The sequence below is a fragment of the Meles meles genome, chromosome 10, assembly GCF_922984935.1.
Source record: "Meles meles chromosome 10, mMelMel3.1 paternal haplotype, whole genome shotgun sequence".
NCBI classification, from domain to species: domain Eukaryota; kingdom Metazoa; phylum Chordata; class Mammalia; order Carnivora; family Mustelidae; genus Meles; species Meles meles.
The window spans coordinates 77,691,885-77,711,193 of record NC_060075.1 but is presented as its reverse complement, the minus strand read 5'-3'; the positions used below and the strand labels follow the sequence as shown (position 1 = coordinate 77,711,193).

The 19,309-nt window shown below is 39.0% G+C and overlaps 1 protein-coding gene across 3 annotated transcripts in view; it reads right to left on the bottom strand.

Annotated features, from left to right (window-relative positions):
* Positions 1 to 19,309, bottom strand: part of ELAPOR2 (endosome-lysosome associated apoptosis and autophagy regulator family member 2) — a 214,682-nt gene that overhangs the window by 64,716 nt on the left and 130,657 nt on the right. For all 3 annotated transcript variants that reach the window (XR_006820540.1, XM_046021104.1, XM_046021105.1), the window contains 8 exons: positions 16,452 to 16,542; positions 15,676 to 15,778; positions 12,205 to 12,342; positions 10,494 to 10,757; positions 9,615 to 9,788; positions 7,744 to 7,933; positions 6,451 to 6,547; positions 5,684 to 5,785 (listed from right to left, as the gene is read on the bottom strand). Coding sequence is in view for 2 of the 3 variants with exons in the window: in XM_046021104.1 (XP_045877060.1) it covers positions 5,684 to 5,785; positions 6,451 to 6,547; positions 7,744 to 7,933; positions 9,615 to 9,788; positions 10,494 to 10,757; positions 12,205 to 12,342; positions 15,676 to 15,778; positions 16,452 to 16,542 (1,159 nt within the window). In the remaining variant the exon portion in view is untranslated. The remainder of the gene's footprint in view (positions 1 to 5,683; positions 5,786 to 6,450; positions 6,548 to 7,743; positions 7,934 to 9,614; positions 9,789 to 10,493; positions 10,758 to 12,204; positions 12,343 to 15,675; positions 15,779 to 16,451; positions 16,543 to 19,309) is intronic.

Genomic DNA, 19,309 nt, shown 5'->3' with positions numbered 1-19,309 from the left:
GAATCACTGATAGTTGGAGCACAGAAGACTAGAATTCCACAGGATGACCCCTGTGGGGTCACATCCCTGTCACCACAGGCTGTGAATTCTAGGTACAGAAACCACCATCAACAAGGAAAACCAGATGCACCATAACATGGTTTTACTCTTAAATAAGGAAGACTTTCCAGTTTCCTTATTTTGTTTCTGGACTTGCCTTTCCCATCAGGATAGCACTGGTAACTCGTGAGAATTCCGATCAATCTTTTTTTTAGTAAGTTCTTTTTAAGTTAAGTAAGTTCTATCTTGGATTCTAAAATGGGATACAGATTCTGGGGGGGAAGCAGACAGAGCTACGAGTTATTAGTGTCCTCCTTTATATGAATCATCTTACCTAAGACGGAATTTCCTTGGTTCATACTAAAAATTCATGGACAATAATCTTATTTTCTTATGAACTACTACAACCTTATACTTAATCAATTGTTAATTGTTGGAATAGTTGATAAAACAATGTAACCTTGTTTTTGCCTAAACCTTATTCAAATAAGGTACATTGTCAGTATGGTTCTGACCCTTCTGGAGTTGGTCTCAAGAGACTGGGGGAAAAGTCCATAGTTTCAAGTGCCTCAAACTTTCTCATTTGGTGTCAGAGCACAGTTGTTACTCAGCTTCTTTCGTGCAAGGCTTTTCTGGGTTTCTTGGGGTTTCCCAATCTTGGAGTTCAGAGACAGGCATCTTCTGGCATGGCTGATGCTCTCTGACCAGCTGCTGGTAACTCCCCTTGGCTTTGGCTTCTGAGAAAGTTCAGCCTTTCTCAGGTGAGAATGCTAGTAGACAGAGAGCCTTCCTGTGTGCGATCCATAAAATGGCTTTGGATCTTGCTACAATTTTGCCCTGAGGCTGAAGAGTATCAACCACTTATGACTGAGTTTGAACATAAGATTTTTGATCCATACCTCTTTGATCCAGGATCTAAAATTCTACCAGTCTCCTGCAAAAACCTCCCCTTTTGCAGATTCTCCCCTAGGTTAATTACCAAAAGCCAGAACCTGATCAAGACCTATACAAACTACATTAGCTAACACTCTCCAGTCCCTCTTATCTACAGGTCTGCAAAACCTGTCAGAGTTTTATCATCCTTATTTCAAAATGGATCCTTAAACTTTTTGACTGTTTTGTAATCTTTTTATGTCATGTCCTATGATTACTCATTAGTGCTTGAACTGTATAACTTTAACAATTCTGTATTCAAATTTTTCCAATTCTTGATCATAACGGGTTTTTACTTATGCTCATAGAGCTTTTATATGCCTCCTCACTTTTCCTTGTTCTACGAACATACTTGGCTTTTATCTTTTAAATTCTACTGCCTTTTAAATTTAACTTGTACCGATTTAGATATCTATTATCTGTCCATAAGTGGTTCAGAGGAAAAAAGAAAACAAGGAACCCATTTAACCAATCATTATCCTTTGCCTCTTACCCCCTTAAAATGGATAGACTTTTTGGCTGCAAGAGACCTCTCCCAAAGACCAAAGAAAACACGAGTGTCCTGCAGGTCCGGTAATTTTGACAGAGCAAACTCTAAATCAGAGCCTGTGGAATAAAGCTCTCGCGTGTTCCACCTATGAATGTTATCACGACAGACCTCTGAAGCATCCCTCTTGTGAAATACAACATTCTCAGAGGCTAAACTCTTTTTTTTTTCTTTTAATGAGCAGTAGCCCCTCTCCATTTGGCCCAGAGCCATTCACTAGCTGGACTCTCTGAGCCCAAGGCTACCCTTATGATAAAGATGTATTTGGATTCTGAAGGAGGTTTTGGCAAAAACAGTTTTAGACTGATTCATAAACTCTCCGAGCAGTTAAATATAGTTACATAAATCGAGACAGACAGAAAGAGAGGATGATGATTTTCCTCTAAATTATATCATTACTAAAGACCACCTCGTTGGAGGAAGAATGACTCATGTTAAACAAAGCACCAATAAGTTGCAGACCAATTGATTTATCCCCGGATAAATGTGATATTTGCCTCTGGGCTTAGTGCACTTCTTTGTAAATCTCTACCTATAAGAAACTGGAGGGACAAAATGGCAAGATGAACACATGACGCGAAGAAAAGAATTATCGACCCAGCCAGGACATCCTTCTGTCTTGACTGTGCCACCACAGCTGTATACCCCGGGGCCTCAGTGTTCCCTACTGCGTCAAGCAAATGCGTCTGATGCAGGTCTCTCATCAGAGTGAAGATGACTCCTCTTGCCCACTTTCTAAAAATGCTTTTTTATAACCTTTCCATTCATAGAAATTTCTTATGCATTTGAAAGAACACTTAGGACACAATGTTTAGTTAGCTCTAAATTTTTCCGATTGAAAGGTGAATCTTCAATTTTCCTAATGACCTAGGATCATGCCTAGAGGTTTGAAAAGTTTCTTAGGCAGAGGCTGGAGGGTGATCTATTTAGGGCTATCAGCACTCTACTTTGTTAGAAATTTGTTCGCTGGCCAAGATGCAAACTCCACCAGGAAATCCCCAAAAGTCCATTCACTCTGGCTCTCAGATTTCTTCCGCCACAGATACCATGCTGTTAAGTTTTTAATCTAAAATGTCTCACACCCCTTCCCCCCCTCCCAGACACTTTGTAGAATTAGAAACCAACTGCATTTGCCAGACCAAACACAGACAGGATGCAGTTTTCCAACTGCAGGTTAGTAGGCGGCCCGGATAATTTGCTATTCCCTCTAAATTTCCTATGAGATACACAGAGAACACACATTGTCCCTTTCCTCCTGCCCACCCATGCTCTGTTAAGACCTTCTCATTTTCCCAAGACTAAGGGTCTTATGACATTTTCTCAGGTCACAAGTTTCAGAGCCCCAACCAACATCACTACTACTCAAGTCTCCTTTGCCTGCTTTGCCAAGATTGTTGGCCAAGACAGAAGAATTCCCGGGGGTGGCATCCCTTCCAAACTGCCAAAGTCTGCTTTCTGAGACTTTTTGGTCACAGCATATAAGACTTTTTTCAAGCCAAGTGCCTGTTAGCACCTTCCTCCCTCTTCTGGAGATCTTAAAGCTCCCCACCCCCAGTTCCCCCAAATTGCAAAGTAAATCCTCTTCAAAAGTAGCCAGAGAAACCTGGCTCTGTGAACATTTCCTCACTCTTAGTAGGAAATCTTTATTCATCCCCAAAGCTAAAAAAAACCCTAATTATTTCAGAACAAGCTGCTGTTTTTCATATGCTGATGCCAGGGCTCCCCCTTGTGCCTTCACGGGGAACTGATTCAAGTAAGAACAGAAGATTAGCTCAATAGGTTGTGGGGTTCAGGTGTTCCCTAGAGCAGTGGTCCTCAAACCTCAATGTCCATCATAATTACATATAAACTTTTACCAAATACGGGTGAAGGACTACCCTTTAGACCAAAACATTTTAAATGAGCTTTTCAGAAAACTAAAACACAGAGCAAAGTTTGAGGATTTATCTCAGAAAAAAGCAAGCCAAATCACCAAAATACCAAAATGTGGATTAAGATCAGTAGTTCCAAAATTTTTATCTGTACAGAATTGCCTTGTGCTTTTTAAATAATATTTTAAAGTAATCTCTACCCCCAATGTGGGGCTCGAACCCACAACCCTGAGATCAGGAGTCATAGGCTCCACCAACTGAGTCAACCAGGGACCCAAGAATTGCCTTGTATTTTTAAAAATATTCCTATGCTCAACACTCAAGAGATTGTTTTGGTTTTAGGAAAGATCTAGAAATTGATTTTTAAAATAGACACCCAAAGGTATCCTGCCACAGAGGATTTTGAGAAACCCTGACAAAGACAGCTAAATTCTGTGAAGAGAAAAAACTGCTAGAGGTCAAAGGAAAAACTTAACTCCTCCTCTTCTCACAAGGCTAAAAAACCCCAAGTTTCTAAATGTTATCATTTAACAACATGAGACTTTTTTTTATTATTATTACCTTAAAACATCAGAACCCACCTTGGGAGAGTGAGAGTGAGATACTTTCTTAAAGGACAGACTTGGGGGCACCTGGGTGGCTCAGTGGGTTAAGCCTCTGCCTTCAGCTCAGGTCATGGTCTCACGGTCCTGGGATCAAGCCCCGCATTGTGGTCTCTGCTCACCAGGGAGCCTGCTTCCCCCCTCTCTCTGCCTGCCTCTCTGCCTACTTATGATCTCTCTCTCTCTGTGTCAAATACATTTTAAAAATAAACAAAAAAATAAAGGACAGACCTGACCTTTGGTCATATTATCTGCTTGGAAGGTATCAGAGAGACTCTCTGAGGCCAGACTCAGGGAGGCTAGTTGCTAAGTCCAAAAAAAGGACCTTAGAGTTGCTACCATAAATAAAAGCAGCGTCTGAACTCAAAGCTCTACAGTGGGATATTGGGGAATAATTAAAGCCACTCTAACCATACCTTCTCCTAAACAAAGAGTGGTTTGCTGCCCTGACTTCTGCCTGGATGCTGGCACAGGGACCCTCCGCCACCTGAGGCTCTTGGACATCAGACTCCCCCTGTCTCTTCCACTTGACACCTATTACCTTTCATTGTGTCCTCCTCTCATCATATACTTCTCTCACCTTGAAAAGGTGAAAAGAAAAATTAATTCCCAGATCCATCAGACAGAGAAACACAGCTGGTGAGAGGTGAATACTAGTGTACCTTTATGTCCCAAAGTAAACACACAATATTGCTAGCACTGCTAATCTTTTTAAGATATCAAGCCATCGACATAACACCTAGAACCACTGATTTCCAATACTGCAGTGATATAAGCAGAAGAGCTTCAAATCTCTCATGGGTTACGGTGAAACTATCAAAAACAAAATTAAGTCAATCGTTTTCTTTTTTAAAATATACATTTTCACTAGCTTGATGGAGAAAAACCTGCAAGTCAAACTGTGCTCCAAAGGTACCTTAATCCCACAGAGATTAGAAATAATCTACATATGGAACAATAAATAAGTGCAAAGAATGAAAATCAGCAGACATCTAAATGGCACTCACACCATGAAAACAGTAGGTAAGTTGACAGTTCTGAGTCCATGAAATTGCTCGCTCTTTCCTACAGTTCCCATCCAAGTGGACTGTATTAGTCAGACTGAAACTGTGGAGAGCTGTTCTCTCAATGCCAGTATGTTAAATGAATTGTATTGTATATTCTACAGATGAGACTCTACCTCAGTCCTTCTGCCGCCGTTGATCAGAAAACGAAGGAGCTGGAAATGGAGCATACACATTATCTACTGTGCCCCACTCCCACTTACGGAGAAAGAAGCTATGATTGGGAGGGTAGATTACTTCCGTCTAGACCACCCAAGTAGTTCACTGATGAAGTACTATCAGACAGGTTATATACAAAGCAGCTCTTAGGGAAATTAGGACTAGCCACTGTGAATTAATAGGAGGATACAAACACAATAATTATATAATTAGTTAAATAATTTTCAAGACAGACACTTAGGCAAACAGGAGGAGAAAACGGCATTGAGGAGACCAGGGAGTACTTAGATTGGCGAAGACCTAGTCCTCTTAAGAGGTGCTCAGCTCATCCCCACAACAAAAACCTACAGATTCTTCTGTTCTTCCTGCTTTGCATTCCTGGAGGATATGTCTTAAAATAGTAGGATTCTGGAGAGTTTTGCTGCCTCACAATAAATACAAATGTGAAATGACCACAGAGAAGAATACCTGGGGACTGAAATCACTCCTGCTCCTGGTTTAGTAGGATTGCACCTCATTTTCACAGCAGTTGACCGGCCATTGACACAAGATGTCGTAGTCGTAGAAGACCTATCGCAGGGCAAATGGCATTTTACAGAACAGACACAACACAGATCACCAAGACATAAATATCCTGTGTGTAACTGCTCTCACACTCTATGCAATAATGAATAAGAAAAATGTGTCCAAGTTCACTAATTAAAAACTTTAATACAAACTGAGCTCATTTGCTTTCACTGTGTAGGAAAAATGGACTATTTTCTCAGGTAAAGTAATAAGCTATCATCAAGGTGTTTAGGCAAGTCACCATAATTATAATCAAAGTCATAATCACAAACATTTTTCAAAGGGAAGAGAGGTGTGTCTACTTTGGCTAATATTGAAATGTCTGTATTACAAGTACTGCCTGGACAAGGAAGTAGAGTCTCTTTATTGCCCAATTTATAAGGAAAAAAAATATATATATATATGAGGTATAGATAAAATAGAGTGTATACAAGAAAAGAAATAGATATAAAGTAGAAATATAGAATATATATAATCAGAAAAAAGATATATATTATACATATCAGAACTTATATAACATTTTCAAAATAGTTCATGGTTCCTGCTTTACACTAAGTCTTCTATTTAAGAACTAATCATTGAGTATCTATTAAGTATAATAAGCTACTATTCTGGGTACCAAGATACTCTTGATTAAAATAGTCAAGGGAAAGAACATCTTCACTTACTTATAAAAGAAATGCACATCTGGTATTTGGCTAGAGGGAACTGGGAACATTTTTTCTTTTATATGAATATTTTGCAATGTCGTTTCAATGGTCACTCCTAGATGACAATAAAAAAGAAGCTATTAAGCAATACGGAAGAATGAGATTTATTTAGTCTCTGTGTATCTGAATAGAAACCAGCTTTACTCAGATACTGCCATTTGACCCGAAATATTTTATTAAAATCCATGCATTCACGGTAAGATAAAGTACCATTCCAAACTCTAAGAAAAAAAAGAAGAGAATCTACTCCATAGCTCTGTAATTTTGCTCAAGTCACTTCACATCCCTGGACCTTATGTCCTAAATCTGTAAAACGCATGAAATAATTGAGATGATCTCTAAAGCCCCTTCCAGCTCTAACACTTCAACATCCTAACATTATTAAAATTCTCGGCTTCTAATGAGTTGTGTTGTGAGTGCTGGGCTATTTTGTAATACAGACTTTCACTCAATATAGACACACCTGAGAAAACAAAAAATTTTTGTACCCAATAACTTTCAAAAAGCAACTCCAAATTTTGTTTAATCTAAAAGTCAGGCATTTCTCCCATCCCTTGAAGACAAAATGACCACAGAGCCAAAATGCAAGCAGTAATAGCAACCTCTCCTGCTGACTCAGTAACTGGCCATGGTGCTGAAAATGAAAGCTAAATTCCTCTGGAGTTGATAGCAATGGTTCTCAACTCTGCTGTACATTAGAATCACAAGAAGCTTGTTAAATTGTTATACTGTTATATGTTATATCACCATCCCAGAGGTTCTAATGAACTCCATCCATAAAAATCCCTAAGTGGTCATTCTTAAAACTTTCTTATGCCTTCTAGTCTACAAAGACAGAAAAGATAGCCAGGGAATAAAGCTCCCTACATTCAACTTTACTAAGTGTCACCAACTTATTTATGAAAACTGGTGGTAGATATTATGATTTAGGTTTACACAATACGTATTTGCTGTCCTTTTGTTTATAGTTTTGGTTTCTAATCTTATTCTGCTTCTTAAGCTCCTGGGGAATTTGATGAAAGGCATAGACTCTCATTAAAATTTATGCATGAATTCAGGAGATGCTTGCACTCACTTAGATTGACCAATAGATCTCAATGTCAGGGGCTTTGGAACCAAGTTACAAAGTGATGATTTAGAATTACCTGTGGCCGTCATCATCTACGGCAAATACCAACACAATGGTAAGTTATCAGTACAGTAATTTTCGAATAACTGCACGCATACATACAGGAACCAAATGAAGCTTACCTAAAAATGTATCTGCCAGAATGATGGACTGTGATGATAAGGCTGCTCGGAAACCCTTACTTTCAGAAGGAATAATAGTTGACTGGCATACGTAGGCTCCTACCAAATTCGTATAATCATCGGACCCCGCAACTATTTCCTTTACTGTGAAGTCTGTTATATTGTTGGTACAGAGAGCCATCTTCTTCCCCTAGGGAAATAAAGTCATAAAGAGAAACCTATTTTTGTGTGTGTGGAAGAGTCAGTCCTTACATTAGATCTCAGAGAGCTCATGACCCTCGTAGAGCAGTGGCTCTCTCCTCACTGCAGACATTCTGCTTTAATTGGTATGGTGTGGGGCCCAGGCCCTGGCTTTTTTTTTTTTTTTAAAGCTCTTGAGGAATTCCAACATTTAACCAGGGTTGAGTCATTTAAATTACAATGAATATAGAAATTCAAGACTGCACTGTTCTTCCAACTACAAGCATCATTTGTGCTGGATGAAAGCCATCTAACTTAAGGAACTAAAAGTCATCCATGAAACCGTAAATTCAAAGGGTAACAATGTGTTCAAAGAGACCAGATAACTCTTGGTGAAGGCTTTAATGTCAAAGAAAAAGACGTGCTCTTCCTTCTCCTTTATTGGTCTGTTGTGGCAAAAAGGTAATATGAAGTCTGAAGAAGAAAGCCTAAAAGTCCTATTGAAGCAAAATTTAGGACACCATCTAAATTCTTAATAGTTGGTCACTACAAGTGTCTTCATTCAGCTACTCACACTCAATGACGTGTAACTACTCAACTACACAGGAAGGTGAAGGGAATACAGGAGTTTACTTTTTGAATCATTTCTCAGTTGGAATATGTAATCTATAAAAATTGGAAGACTGTTTAAATATACTATAGTCCCACTACAAACAACTATAGCTTTATAATTTCTATGTAGGACAGTATAAAGGGGAAAAGGAAGACGATTTTATTAGTCTTAGCTGTAGGGTGAGCACACATGGGCCCAAAGAAAGGAACGTCGACTTATCTTTCTTCATGCAGCTAGCAGTCCAAACTTAAAAAAGTTTCTTCCTCCACTAAGCCTTCTCACAACAATACAGGTACAATATATTGTTACTAAGCTTAAATTGTTGAAACTGAGAAGAGGAAAACAATGGAAAAGATCAGAGAGAAACTATTGAGGAAAGAAAGGGGAAAACACCAACAAAAGGAAAGGAATTAGAATAGAAAAGGAAGAGAAAGAGGACAGAAAAGACGAGGGGATAGAGGGAAGGCAAGACAGTGGTAACACAGGCATAGGGACAAAAAGAAATGTAATATGTAAATGTAATATGTAATATGTATGTAAAATGTAATATGTACAAAAAAGAAATGTAATTTTATGTAATATGTAAAGAATCTCATTCACCGCTTCACTCGATATTTAGCAAAACACGTATTTAATATGCATTTATTTATTGAATGAACTGAGTAACTAACCAGCCGAGTGTTTTAGATCACTCCCTGTGAAATCAGAACAGGACAAACACTACACCATGGAAAATTTATAGATCCCTTTGCCTGAAAACATCTGTGGTCATCAGATTTCTTTTTATTTTCTTTGCATAAAATCTGGCACAGCATCTCATAATGAAGATCATTATCTCTGGGGTTCCAGGGGCTGGGGAATAAGTGCTCTGATGCACGGAGAGGCAGACAAGGCTGGCCCTGCTGGAGAAAGCTGCCAACATGCTAAGAGGGAACACAGGATTTAAGCAATCACAGCTCAGTTTCTGACATTTGGTTGTTACTTTCCATAGAGATTTTATTGGGCCATCCACACAGAAAATATCAACTCAATCAGAGCTGAAATACAGCTCCATCTCATTTTGACAGGCAGAACTCACCTCATGCCCACATAAACTAATATTGAAGAAGTGGAAATATTTGGTTCCTTTGGAGGTAAAGCTGGGTCCATTCATCAATGACCCCACGCTGCTGAGGTTGCTGAAGTCATAGTGCAAACTCTGATTTTCTTTGTCATGGTGGAAAAAGCAGTCACTATAGCAAACTGAGTGGTCCTTTGATTAAAGATTAAGAAACAAACAAAAAAAAATACATAGTGGAAAATGAAATATTAGCTGCTATGAAAAATGTGTTTCAAAAACAGTTCTATGCTTAAAAATTTTTTTGTTTTTTTTTGTCTTAGTTATGGCTTATCACATGAATATAGAGAATTTCCAAAAAATAATTAGATTTTCCAAGGCAGAGTACAGAAAAATCAGCATTTTTTAAAGTAAGAGCAAAGTTATTCTAAGACCAGTTTCTTGGAGAAAGGTATTTTAATAAATAACCAAAAGTCCCTGTTATGTCAGTTTCAAGAGACAATAAAACTACTTTCTCCTTCACCTATAATATAACATCAACCTTTGCCCTCAAAATAGTCTAAGATATAATTGTTGCTCTCCCTGTATTCCTACGGCCAACCCACAGAGGGAGTTAACTCACTCTCCCCTAACAAAATACACAAAAATCTAATTTTAATATTTTTGGAAACCATTCTAATTGGGTGCTTTTAATATCTTATGTCTCCAGGAACTAGGGCTTTCATGGCACATAAGACATGTTCACGTGCTTCATAAGTGTAAGAGGAAAGAAAACAAGAAGAATGAAAAGGCCATTTCTAAATAGAATTACAACATAGTTCCTGGAGAAATATTAAGGGGACCTTATGAGTGTCTCCATTAAAATTTTCCTGGGAATAACTGAAACACACACTCACTTACCTGAGTGCTTCTACTCCCAGGCCCACATGGGATACAAGCCTCCTTGCCATAGACCTGATGTATGGACAGGTAGGTGTCAGGTGGACACTCCTTGCACTGGTTGGTTTCTTTCTCAATGTAGTGGCCTGGGGGGCAGGGGACACACGATGAGCCCGACTGTTCAGAACCGAGGGCACAGGCACGGCATGTGGACGCCACCCCATCAACTGCGTTAGTGGCAATGATAGAATAAATCTTCACCATGTCATTGATGAACCGTCTATTCTAAAAAGAGAGCAGAAAGTAATGACTTCTGCCTTGGGGCTTAATTGTACAACCAGATCGTTTTGTGTGGGTATCACCAAAATAGCTACACAGAGTGTTCCAGACTAGCAGTTTATAATCGATAGTGGGTTAAAATTACTTCTTGGTTCTTTAAAAAAAAAAAAATCTTAAATCTTAACACTAGGAGCTAATCTCCATAGTAATGGAGTTCCAGGAGGTTATCCACAATGACCGCAAGATCAGGCATGTTTATAGGCTTTACATCTGGAAGAACTGGTATGGTTTAACACAGGAGCAACTTTATCTCCCATGATGGTTTATTCAGAGATAAGCCTAACTGTAATGATACAATAGGATGTTTGCAGTGTAGCAAGTGGTAAAGCTTTTGAAGAGGGGTTAGCCTTGAAAGACTAGGACTCTTGTCCTCACCAAACGCTGACCATGATGCCATCACACCATCCCTTTGGGACTTTCTCTCTCTCTCTCTCTCCAGTACTTTCCTTGACCTATGTATGGATTCTAGTGAAGGGCTGCAGAGTAGAGAACAAATCCCTGGGTCTAACTATACTTTTTCATCTTGTAACATTGGGTCAGTTAAGATCTAGTTCTCACCAGGCAGTGGCAGTACTCTATCAGTAGAGAACAGAGCTACCCTAGACTATTAATGTCTTTTGTCTGGGGGAGGGATAACAGGAAGATGAGGAAACATTCCACAGCATGTTCATGCCCCACGTGATGGTAACCCAAACACCCATCAACAATCAGAGTCAAGTAACATCTGGGAATGGGTTCCCCAGGAAAAGTCCGAAGAGAAAAGAGAAAATGTTCTGCATTTGTCACCACAGCTTTAAGTGGTTTACCTTGTTTTCACCTTGGGAAGGTCACGTCTATGGAGATCCACAAAAGTAAGTCTTGTTACTATCAAAACATACAATGGAACTTACTTAAGGGAGAATTAAGGTCTACTCTAGCAGGGACAGTACAAGAAAATAAATAATTCTGTGTGTAAACCCAATCATGTGTACATGATTGGCTATAAAAGGTGACATCACTACAATGAAATAATAAACCAACACCAGTTAACGGCACCAGGACAAATGTCAGATCATTCAGAAAAAAAGGAAGACAGTCACCAGCCTTCTCAAAGTCTTAGAAAGCTTTAAAGATATCTTTTAATAACTACAGTCAGATTTTCTTTCTCTTAAGCTTTCAGCAAATATATCTGTTTAGGGTAGAATAATCCAAAGATACGTTGTGTTACTCAATTTCATACATTCTTGCTCTCAAACCATTTTAATACAAATCCACTCCATAACCAAATGATTGATACCATATCAATAGAAAACTAAGTCTTTTCCTCCAGGAGAGATAGGTGATCATTTTGTACAAATTTCCATTAGGAGCATGATCTTTGCATTAAAAAAAAAAAAAAGTGCTTGGAACTTACGTCTTGACCTTGATTGGTTCTCTGGAATGCCCATGTAAATGTAAATGTTGCATTCTTGAATATGATATGGGTATAAGCTTGCTTTTCTTTGGTTCCACCCCATGATTCCACCACATTGGTACTTTTTCTATTAATATCCTAATATGTAGCAGAAAATATAAACAAAGAAGCACAAACTCATGATTAATATACATGTGTATACATTACAAATATGTCTTTACAAAAACCCCTGGAGGGTCAATGAATATTTATCTGCAGAGCACGTCACCCTAGAACTCTCAAAACCTCCCTCCAAGTCTACACAAGCACTTACCAGCTTAGTAATTACAATTTTTCAAACACATTGGCAATATAACCTGAAAGAAGTCTCAAATTTTAGTACATTTAAGGGTGTGTGTGTGTGTGTGTGTGTGTGCGTGCGTTCATGTGTCTGTGTGCAGGTGACTCTAGCTTAGGAAATACACTTCTGGAGTGCCTGGGTGGCTCAGTCTGTAAAGTGTCTGCCTTCAGCTCAGGGCATGATCCTGAGGTCCTGAGATCAAGTCCCACATTGGGCTCCCTGCTCTGTGGGTGAGAGGGGAAGCCTGTTTTCCATTTCCCCTCTTTCTGTTCTCTCTCAGTCAAATAAATAAATAAAACATAAAAAGAAAGAAAGAAAGACACTTCAAAGGGAAAACAAATCCCTCCAATTTCTCACAGCAAACTTCTAGGCTCCTCACAGAAGAGCAAGGCTTTCCATGTTTGCCTTTTTCCTTGAGAGATTATGCTAGGCAGCTCTTACACAGGAGTTCTAAGTTCCCCTTGAACTACACTTGCAACTTCCCGGCTTCTCCAAGTATTTATTAACCAGAATTTTAAGTCCAAAGAATCTTCTTCTGCTGCTTAAACTTGAATTCCAAAGGAATATGTGTAAATATTTTATTTCTGATTTCCTTAGCTAAATTCAATATTTAGAATATCCTACAAATGTGTGACATTCTAACCAATATGCTGTCATTACGATGATTAGAAAACAAATATAGTAAGTCAACCAAATAATGTAATACACAACTAATTAATTTGAAGTGAAAATCAAAGCCAGCCTTGAATTTTCTAATTAGTGGTCCCTACAGAAACCCTACTAGATGATTTAGAAATTCGGATGGGCTTCTGTTACATTAGCCGGGATGTTGACCATATGGTGGCATGAGCTCAAGATATGTCTGTTTCTTTCTATGATATAAACATAGGAGTCAAACATTATAAAGTATCAAATATGCTGTAAAGAGATGTGTCTTGAGTTCACACCACAGACAGGAATAACAGAATGTGCTTGTCGTACTTTACAGAATTCTCCACGTTACCAAATGACCAAACCACCATACATGCCGCTTCCTAAAGGGAACTCAGAATACAGACAGTTCTCTGTTAAAATATCATCTTTCTACAGATTTATTCCAATAATAAATGAAATTTATTGCATTACCACAAAAAATGCCATCTTACCTTTGTAAAAGGTTTTGAAAACCTGCATGGTTTTGAGAGCATTTCTGTACACTATTTAATTGACATCACAAAAAATCCTGTGAGAAAACCGAATCAAACAGAGAGAAAAGAAAACTAACAGATTCTGCTATGAGCTAAAAACTCTAAGATTGATTTATAAAAATAAATAGCTGTGATTCCTACCCTCAGGAGTGCTTGGTCAAGTGAGAGAGACAAAAACATCAATACAGTCACATAATTGAAACAGAGTTTGCTCAAGGAGTTTTTGGAGCACACTGGAGAGAATGACTAATTTCTTAAAGGACTAAGAGAAAGCTTCCCAGAAGAGGTGAAGTTTGAGCACCCCTTGAATTATGAGTGGGAGTTCACCAGACAAAGGAGCAAAAGGAAGAGAGCCATTCTGGCTCAGAGTGCCAAGTATGAGAACTGAAGTACAGAGCAGCCGTCTAACAAATTCAGGATGTCTAAAGAGGTGTGAGTAGTAATGGTGGACTTGGTATAAAGAAGTTGGGCAAAGAGGACAAAAACCCAAACCAAGCTATGCTAAGAAATTTTAAGTTATTCAGAGGCTACTGGCACTCAAACCTTCATTGATGTTAGAACCATCCTTGTGGCTAGCTAGAGCACAGATATCTGGGCCCATCACCGGAGCTTCTCATTAAGACCAGGAGGGGGCCGAGAAATCTATGTCTCTAACAAATTCCCAGGTGATGCTGGTCCAGTGACCACACTTTAATAGCCACTGCCATGGCAGTAACCAACCAGCAAGGGGAAGGAGGCAGATTCGTTGTAGAGGTCTCCATTACTGTTTTGATGTTTATAAAGAACATTCTGACAGCAGCATATATGACAGAATGGAGAGAAAAAGAATACAGATAGCTCCTGAGAAATAGTGGGAGTCAGGACCTCTGTAACGGCACTGACACGGTGAAAAAGAATGAACAGATTAAAGAAATAGGGAAGCAGAGCTGGGAATTGAATTATTGCTTATTTGTAGTGTATTAAATGGATGTTTTGGGGCATCCGGGTGGCTCAGTGGGTTAAGGCCTCTGTCTTCGGCTCAGGTCATGGTCCCAGGGTCCTGGGATTGAGCCCCGCATCAGGCTCTCTGCTCAGTGGGGAGCCTGCTTCCTCCTCTCTCTCTCTCTCTCCCTCTCTGCCTGCCTCTCTGCCTACTTGTGATCTCTGTCTGTCAAATAAATGAATAAAATCTTATAAAAATAGATGTGTTGAAGATTATTCATGATCTTCTTTTACTACGACAAAGTCCCCCCCTCCTTTTCTTAAGAAGAAAACAGCCTGCCTTCCCTTAAGCTGGCAGTAATCACAAATATTAAAATCTTCATCTAATTTGTATGTCACAAAGGAAACTGTTAATAGACTGCTAACTAGCTACTAAAAGACTTGGGAGAAAAGCAAAAACAATGTCTTTGAAGTCACTGCTTACAGAGTTAAAATCTTAGCCAACAACATCATAATACCCACAAAAGGTCTTAATAAATTTTGTGTTGCTACTTTTCTCAAGCTAAGAGTTGAAATGTATAGGCCATCTAGAAAAAATTGGGCAAAAGTATGACATGAAGATAGTAAGTCCTTTGTCTACTTTTATTAATTTAGCAGTGAAGAGTTTCCTTATAGAGATTTTTCCTTCTTAGTGGTTTGAACTACAGAATGGTTATTAGAGGAGAGTTTTCATTGTGCTGATGGCATATCTTTATGAAGGAGTTTTTACCAGGTTACTATCCCCTGACTTCCATCAGTCACCCGAGCCCCCTTGCTCAGTCCTCCCCATGAGGAACACAAGCTTTCTTTGTGGGCTGCTCTGCACATTTCTTAGTGACTTCTTTAGATATTTTTTAACTTTCTGCAAGGACCTAAGAATGGGAAGAAAAATGGGATTCTTATCCCAACTTGCATGAATGAATTGGCACTTGAAAGAAAATGCCAGCTTAGAAACCTGCCTTTGAAAGCCTCTCTTTCACTTACCACCATGAAGTAGAGAACACAGTCAGCCGAACAGAGGGTCTCAAAGACAAATGTTATTCTTCCCAGTTCGGAACCCATGGCTCCAGTCATAGACGTTGGTGGCCTATTTCACAGATTAAAATTACAATATTTATTGTATATTCTAAATACAGTATGACAAAAAGTAAGTCACTTTCTCCATTAAGCTGAAAGCAATGCTCTCCTCTTCCCCTAATCAATGGCTCCCCACAGCCACTTCTTCCTTGCTCCATCTCTGTGTGCCCAGACCATCCCAGTAAGGAGCTTACACAATGATGATAATATGCTTGAATCTCCTGATATAACTATTACCATCCATCCTAAAGCAAGAAAAATATGCCTATTGGGAAATGTCAACACGGAGAACTCAAGCAAAAAAGGATTTGAACAGTTATAACATACTACTTTACAGATAAAACTGAGAAAAAATAAATTTATAAACCAAAAAATACTCCCACAAACAACAACTTGGCCAAAAACTTCTTCGTTAAGCATCCAATAATCGTAGTTATTGTAACATTTGGATAGAATTATTGCTAAAAACTTTCAGCTTCATCTAAATATACAACTAATGGTTACAGTTTCTCAATCACCAATTCTACAGATATTCTTAAATGTAATACATTATCCTACAACAGTTCGTTATTTGCTAAGTCCATCACAACATATTTTATGAAAGCAGTCCTACTGCATCTATTTCTACAGGGAAACAGGCATGAGGATTCTTACAAAAAGGAATCAGAATTGGTTTTCCTTACTTAAATCCTGGGATATGCAAGTTTAAGATCAGGTAATCATTATCCGAACCTCCAGCTCCACTCTGGATATGATCTCCAGCCACCTCCCAACCTGGAAATGAGATAAGGTATCTTTATCAGTAAAAATCCCACTGATTTCCAACAATCTTTTTAAATAAGGTAAAAAATAAAAATAAAAAAGACTATTAGTGTTTATGTTCAAAGTTAGAAATATTCTGTGTTGATCTTCTACTTACAGGATCTGTCCATTACAGTGAGTAGGGTGTTGAAGTCCCCTATTATTGTATTATTATCAATGTGTCTAATTCTGTTATTAATTGGTTATATAATTGGCTGCTCCCAAGTTAGGAACATAAATATTTATAATTGTTAGGTCTTGTTGGATAGACCCTTTAAGTCCTTCTTCATTCCTTACTATGGTCTTTGGTTTGAAATCTAATTTGAATGATTAAGGATTGCTACCCCAGCTTTCCTTTGATGTCCATTAGCATGATAAATATTTTCCCTCTCCGCCTCACTTTCAATCTGTAAGTGTCTTTAGGTCTAAAATGAGTCTCTTGCAGACAGCATATGGATGGGTCTTGCTTTTTTATCTACCTGATACCCTGTGTCTTTTGATTAAGGCATTGAGCCCATTTACATTCAGAGTTAACTACTGAAATGTAAGTTTAGTGCCAGTGTATTACCTGTAAAGACCCCATTTCTGTAGGTTGTCTCTGTTTCTTTCTGGTCTGTATTACTTATGGGCTCTCTCTTCACTTACAGGATCTCCTGTAAGTTGAGCCTTGCAAGGCTGGTTTAGTGATCACAGAGTCTTTTAGCTTCTGTTTGTCCTGGAAGCTCGCTACCTCTCCTTCCATTCTGAATGGAAGGAGATATGATGGATAAAGTATTCTTGGCTGCATGTTTTTCTCATTTAGTACCCTGAATATAACATGCCAGCCCTTTCTGGTCTTCCAGGTCTCTGTGGATAGATCTGCTGTCAGTTTAATGTTCCTCCCCCTGTAGGTAAAGAGTTCTCTTGAGCTGCTTTCAGGATTTTCTCTTTACCTCTGAAATTTGCACTATTTTCTCTTTACCTCTGAAAATTGCACTATTATATGTTGGGGTATAGATCTATTTTTATTGATTTTGAGGGATGGGTTCTCTCTACCTCCCAGACTTGAACGTCTGTTTCCTTCCCCAGATTAGGGAAATTCTCAGCTACAATTTGTTCAAATATACCTTCTATCCCTCTCTCTTTCTTCTTCCCCTGGGACCCCAGTAATTTTAATATTATTTTGCATTATGGTATTACTGATTTCTCAAATCCTCACCTCATGGTCCATTAGTTGGTTTTTCTCTTTTCCTCAGCTTCCTTTCTTTCCATCGTCTTGTCTTCTATGTCACTGACTCTCTTCTGCCTCATTTACCCTACCTGTTAGAGCATCCATTTTAGACGGCATCTCAGTTAAAGCATTTTAGATTTTAGATTAGATTTTATTTCTGCACTAAGAGATTCTCTAATGTCTTTTCTGTTTTGTTCAAGCCCACCTAGTAACTTTATAATCATTATCCTGAATTCCAGCTCTGGCATTTTATTTATATCCATATTGATTAGATCTGTGGCAGAGAGTATTACCTCCGGTTCTTTCTTTTCTTGTGAATTCTTCCTTCTAGTCATTTTGCTCAGAGAAGAATGAACAAGAGAATAAAATCAAAAGTATCAACCATGACCCAAAACACACACTAGACAAATCTGAAGAGATCAGAAACCAAAAAAGAAAAGGGGAAAAAAAGGTAAAAGGAGAGAATATAATCTCCCAGGTAGATAAAACAGGTGATCCACTTGGTCCTAAGTATATTTTGGTCTGTTTGTTAGAAGACACTAAATCCTAAAATTGTAAAGAAAACAAAACACATATATATACAAAAATAAAATTGAATACAGTGAAAGGAAGCCAAAAATGAACAACATATTTATAAATGTAAAAGCAAAAGTTTAAAAAAGACTTAAAAACAAAGAGTTGATAAAATAAGAAACTAGCTGAGAAGGAAAAAGAGGCAAAAAGGAAAATTTTAAACTGAAAGATAAAAGAATCATGAGGAAAAAACCCCTCAAATTCTACATACGATTTTCCCCTAGCACTGGAATTTTGGAGTTCTTTGTGCTTGGTAAACTTTGTATTCTCCTGATGTTCCAGCTGGTCTTCTGAGGGGGGGCCTACTGCACTGATTCTCAGATGTCTTTGCCTGAGTGAAGTTACACCGACCCTTGCCAAGGAGCCAGGGTCAGTGTAAGCTGCTCCGGGTTGCTCTATGTGGCTTTTGTTCCCTGAAGGCTTTCTGTCCCGCTTTAGAGAATGAAAATAAAATGGCAGCGCCCTGATCACCAGCCCTGGAGCTGAAAGACTGGAGCCCTTCCTCTTTAGTAAACCCTCAGGGAATATCAGTCTTCACTCTTGTGTGTGCCAAACTCCAAAGAAGACTGCATCTCACACCTGCATCTATCTTCAGGGGACGAGAGAGGGAGGAGAGAGGGGAGGGAGCAGGGCCCCACTGGCAGAGCTGTTGCTGAATCATTCTGCACCCTTGCACCCTGCCTGGGGGAAGGAGGAGGTTGCCATGTTTCTGTCCTTTGCAGGGCACCCCCTTGCCATGGTTTGTGGTTTATGGAAAACAGAGCTGAAAGCCCACTTGCAGGCTTGCTGACCATAGCCAGTTTCCCTGCTCCAGTGCTTGGGAACTTTGTTAGTTCAGACACCCCCGTTCTTTCTGTGACCTCAGGGACCCTGAGACCACACTGTCCCACCTAGGACTTTTCCCAGCTTCATGACCTGAGCACCTTTCAGGCAGGAGTGTCTCCCCCTGGAGCAGAT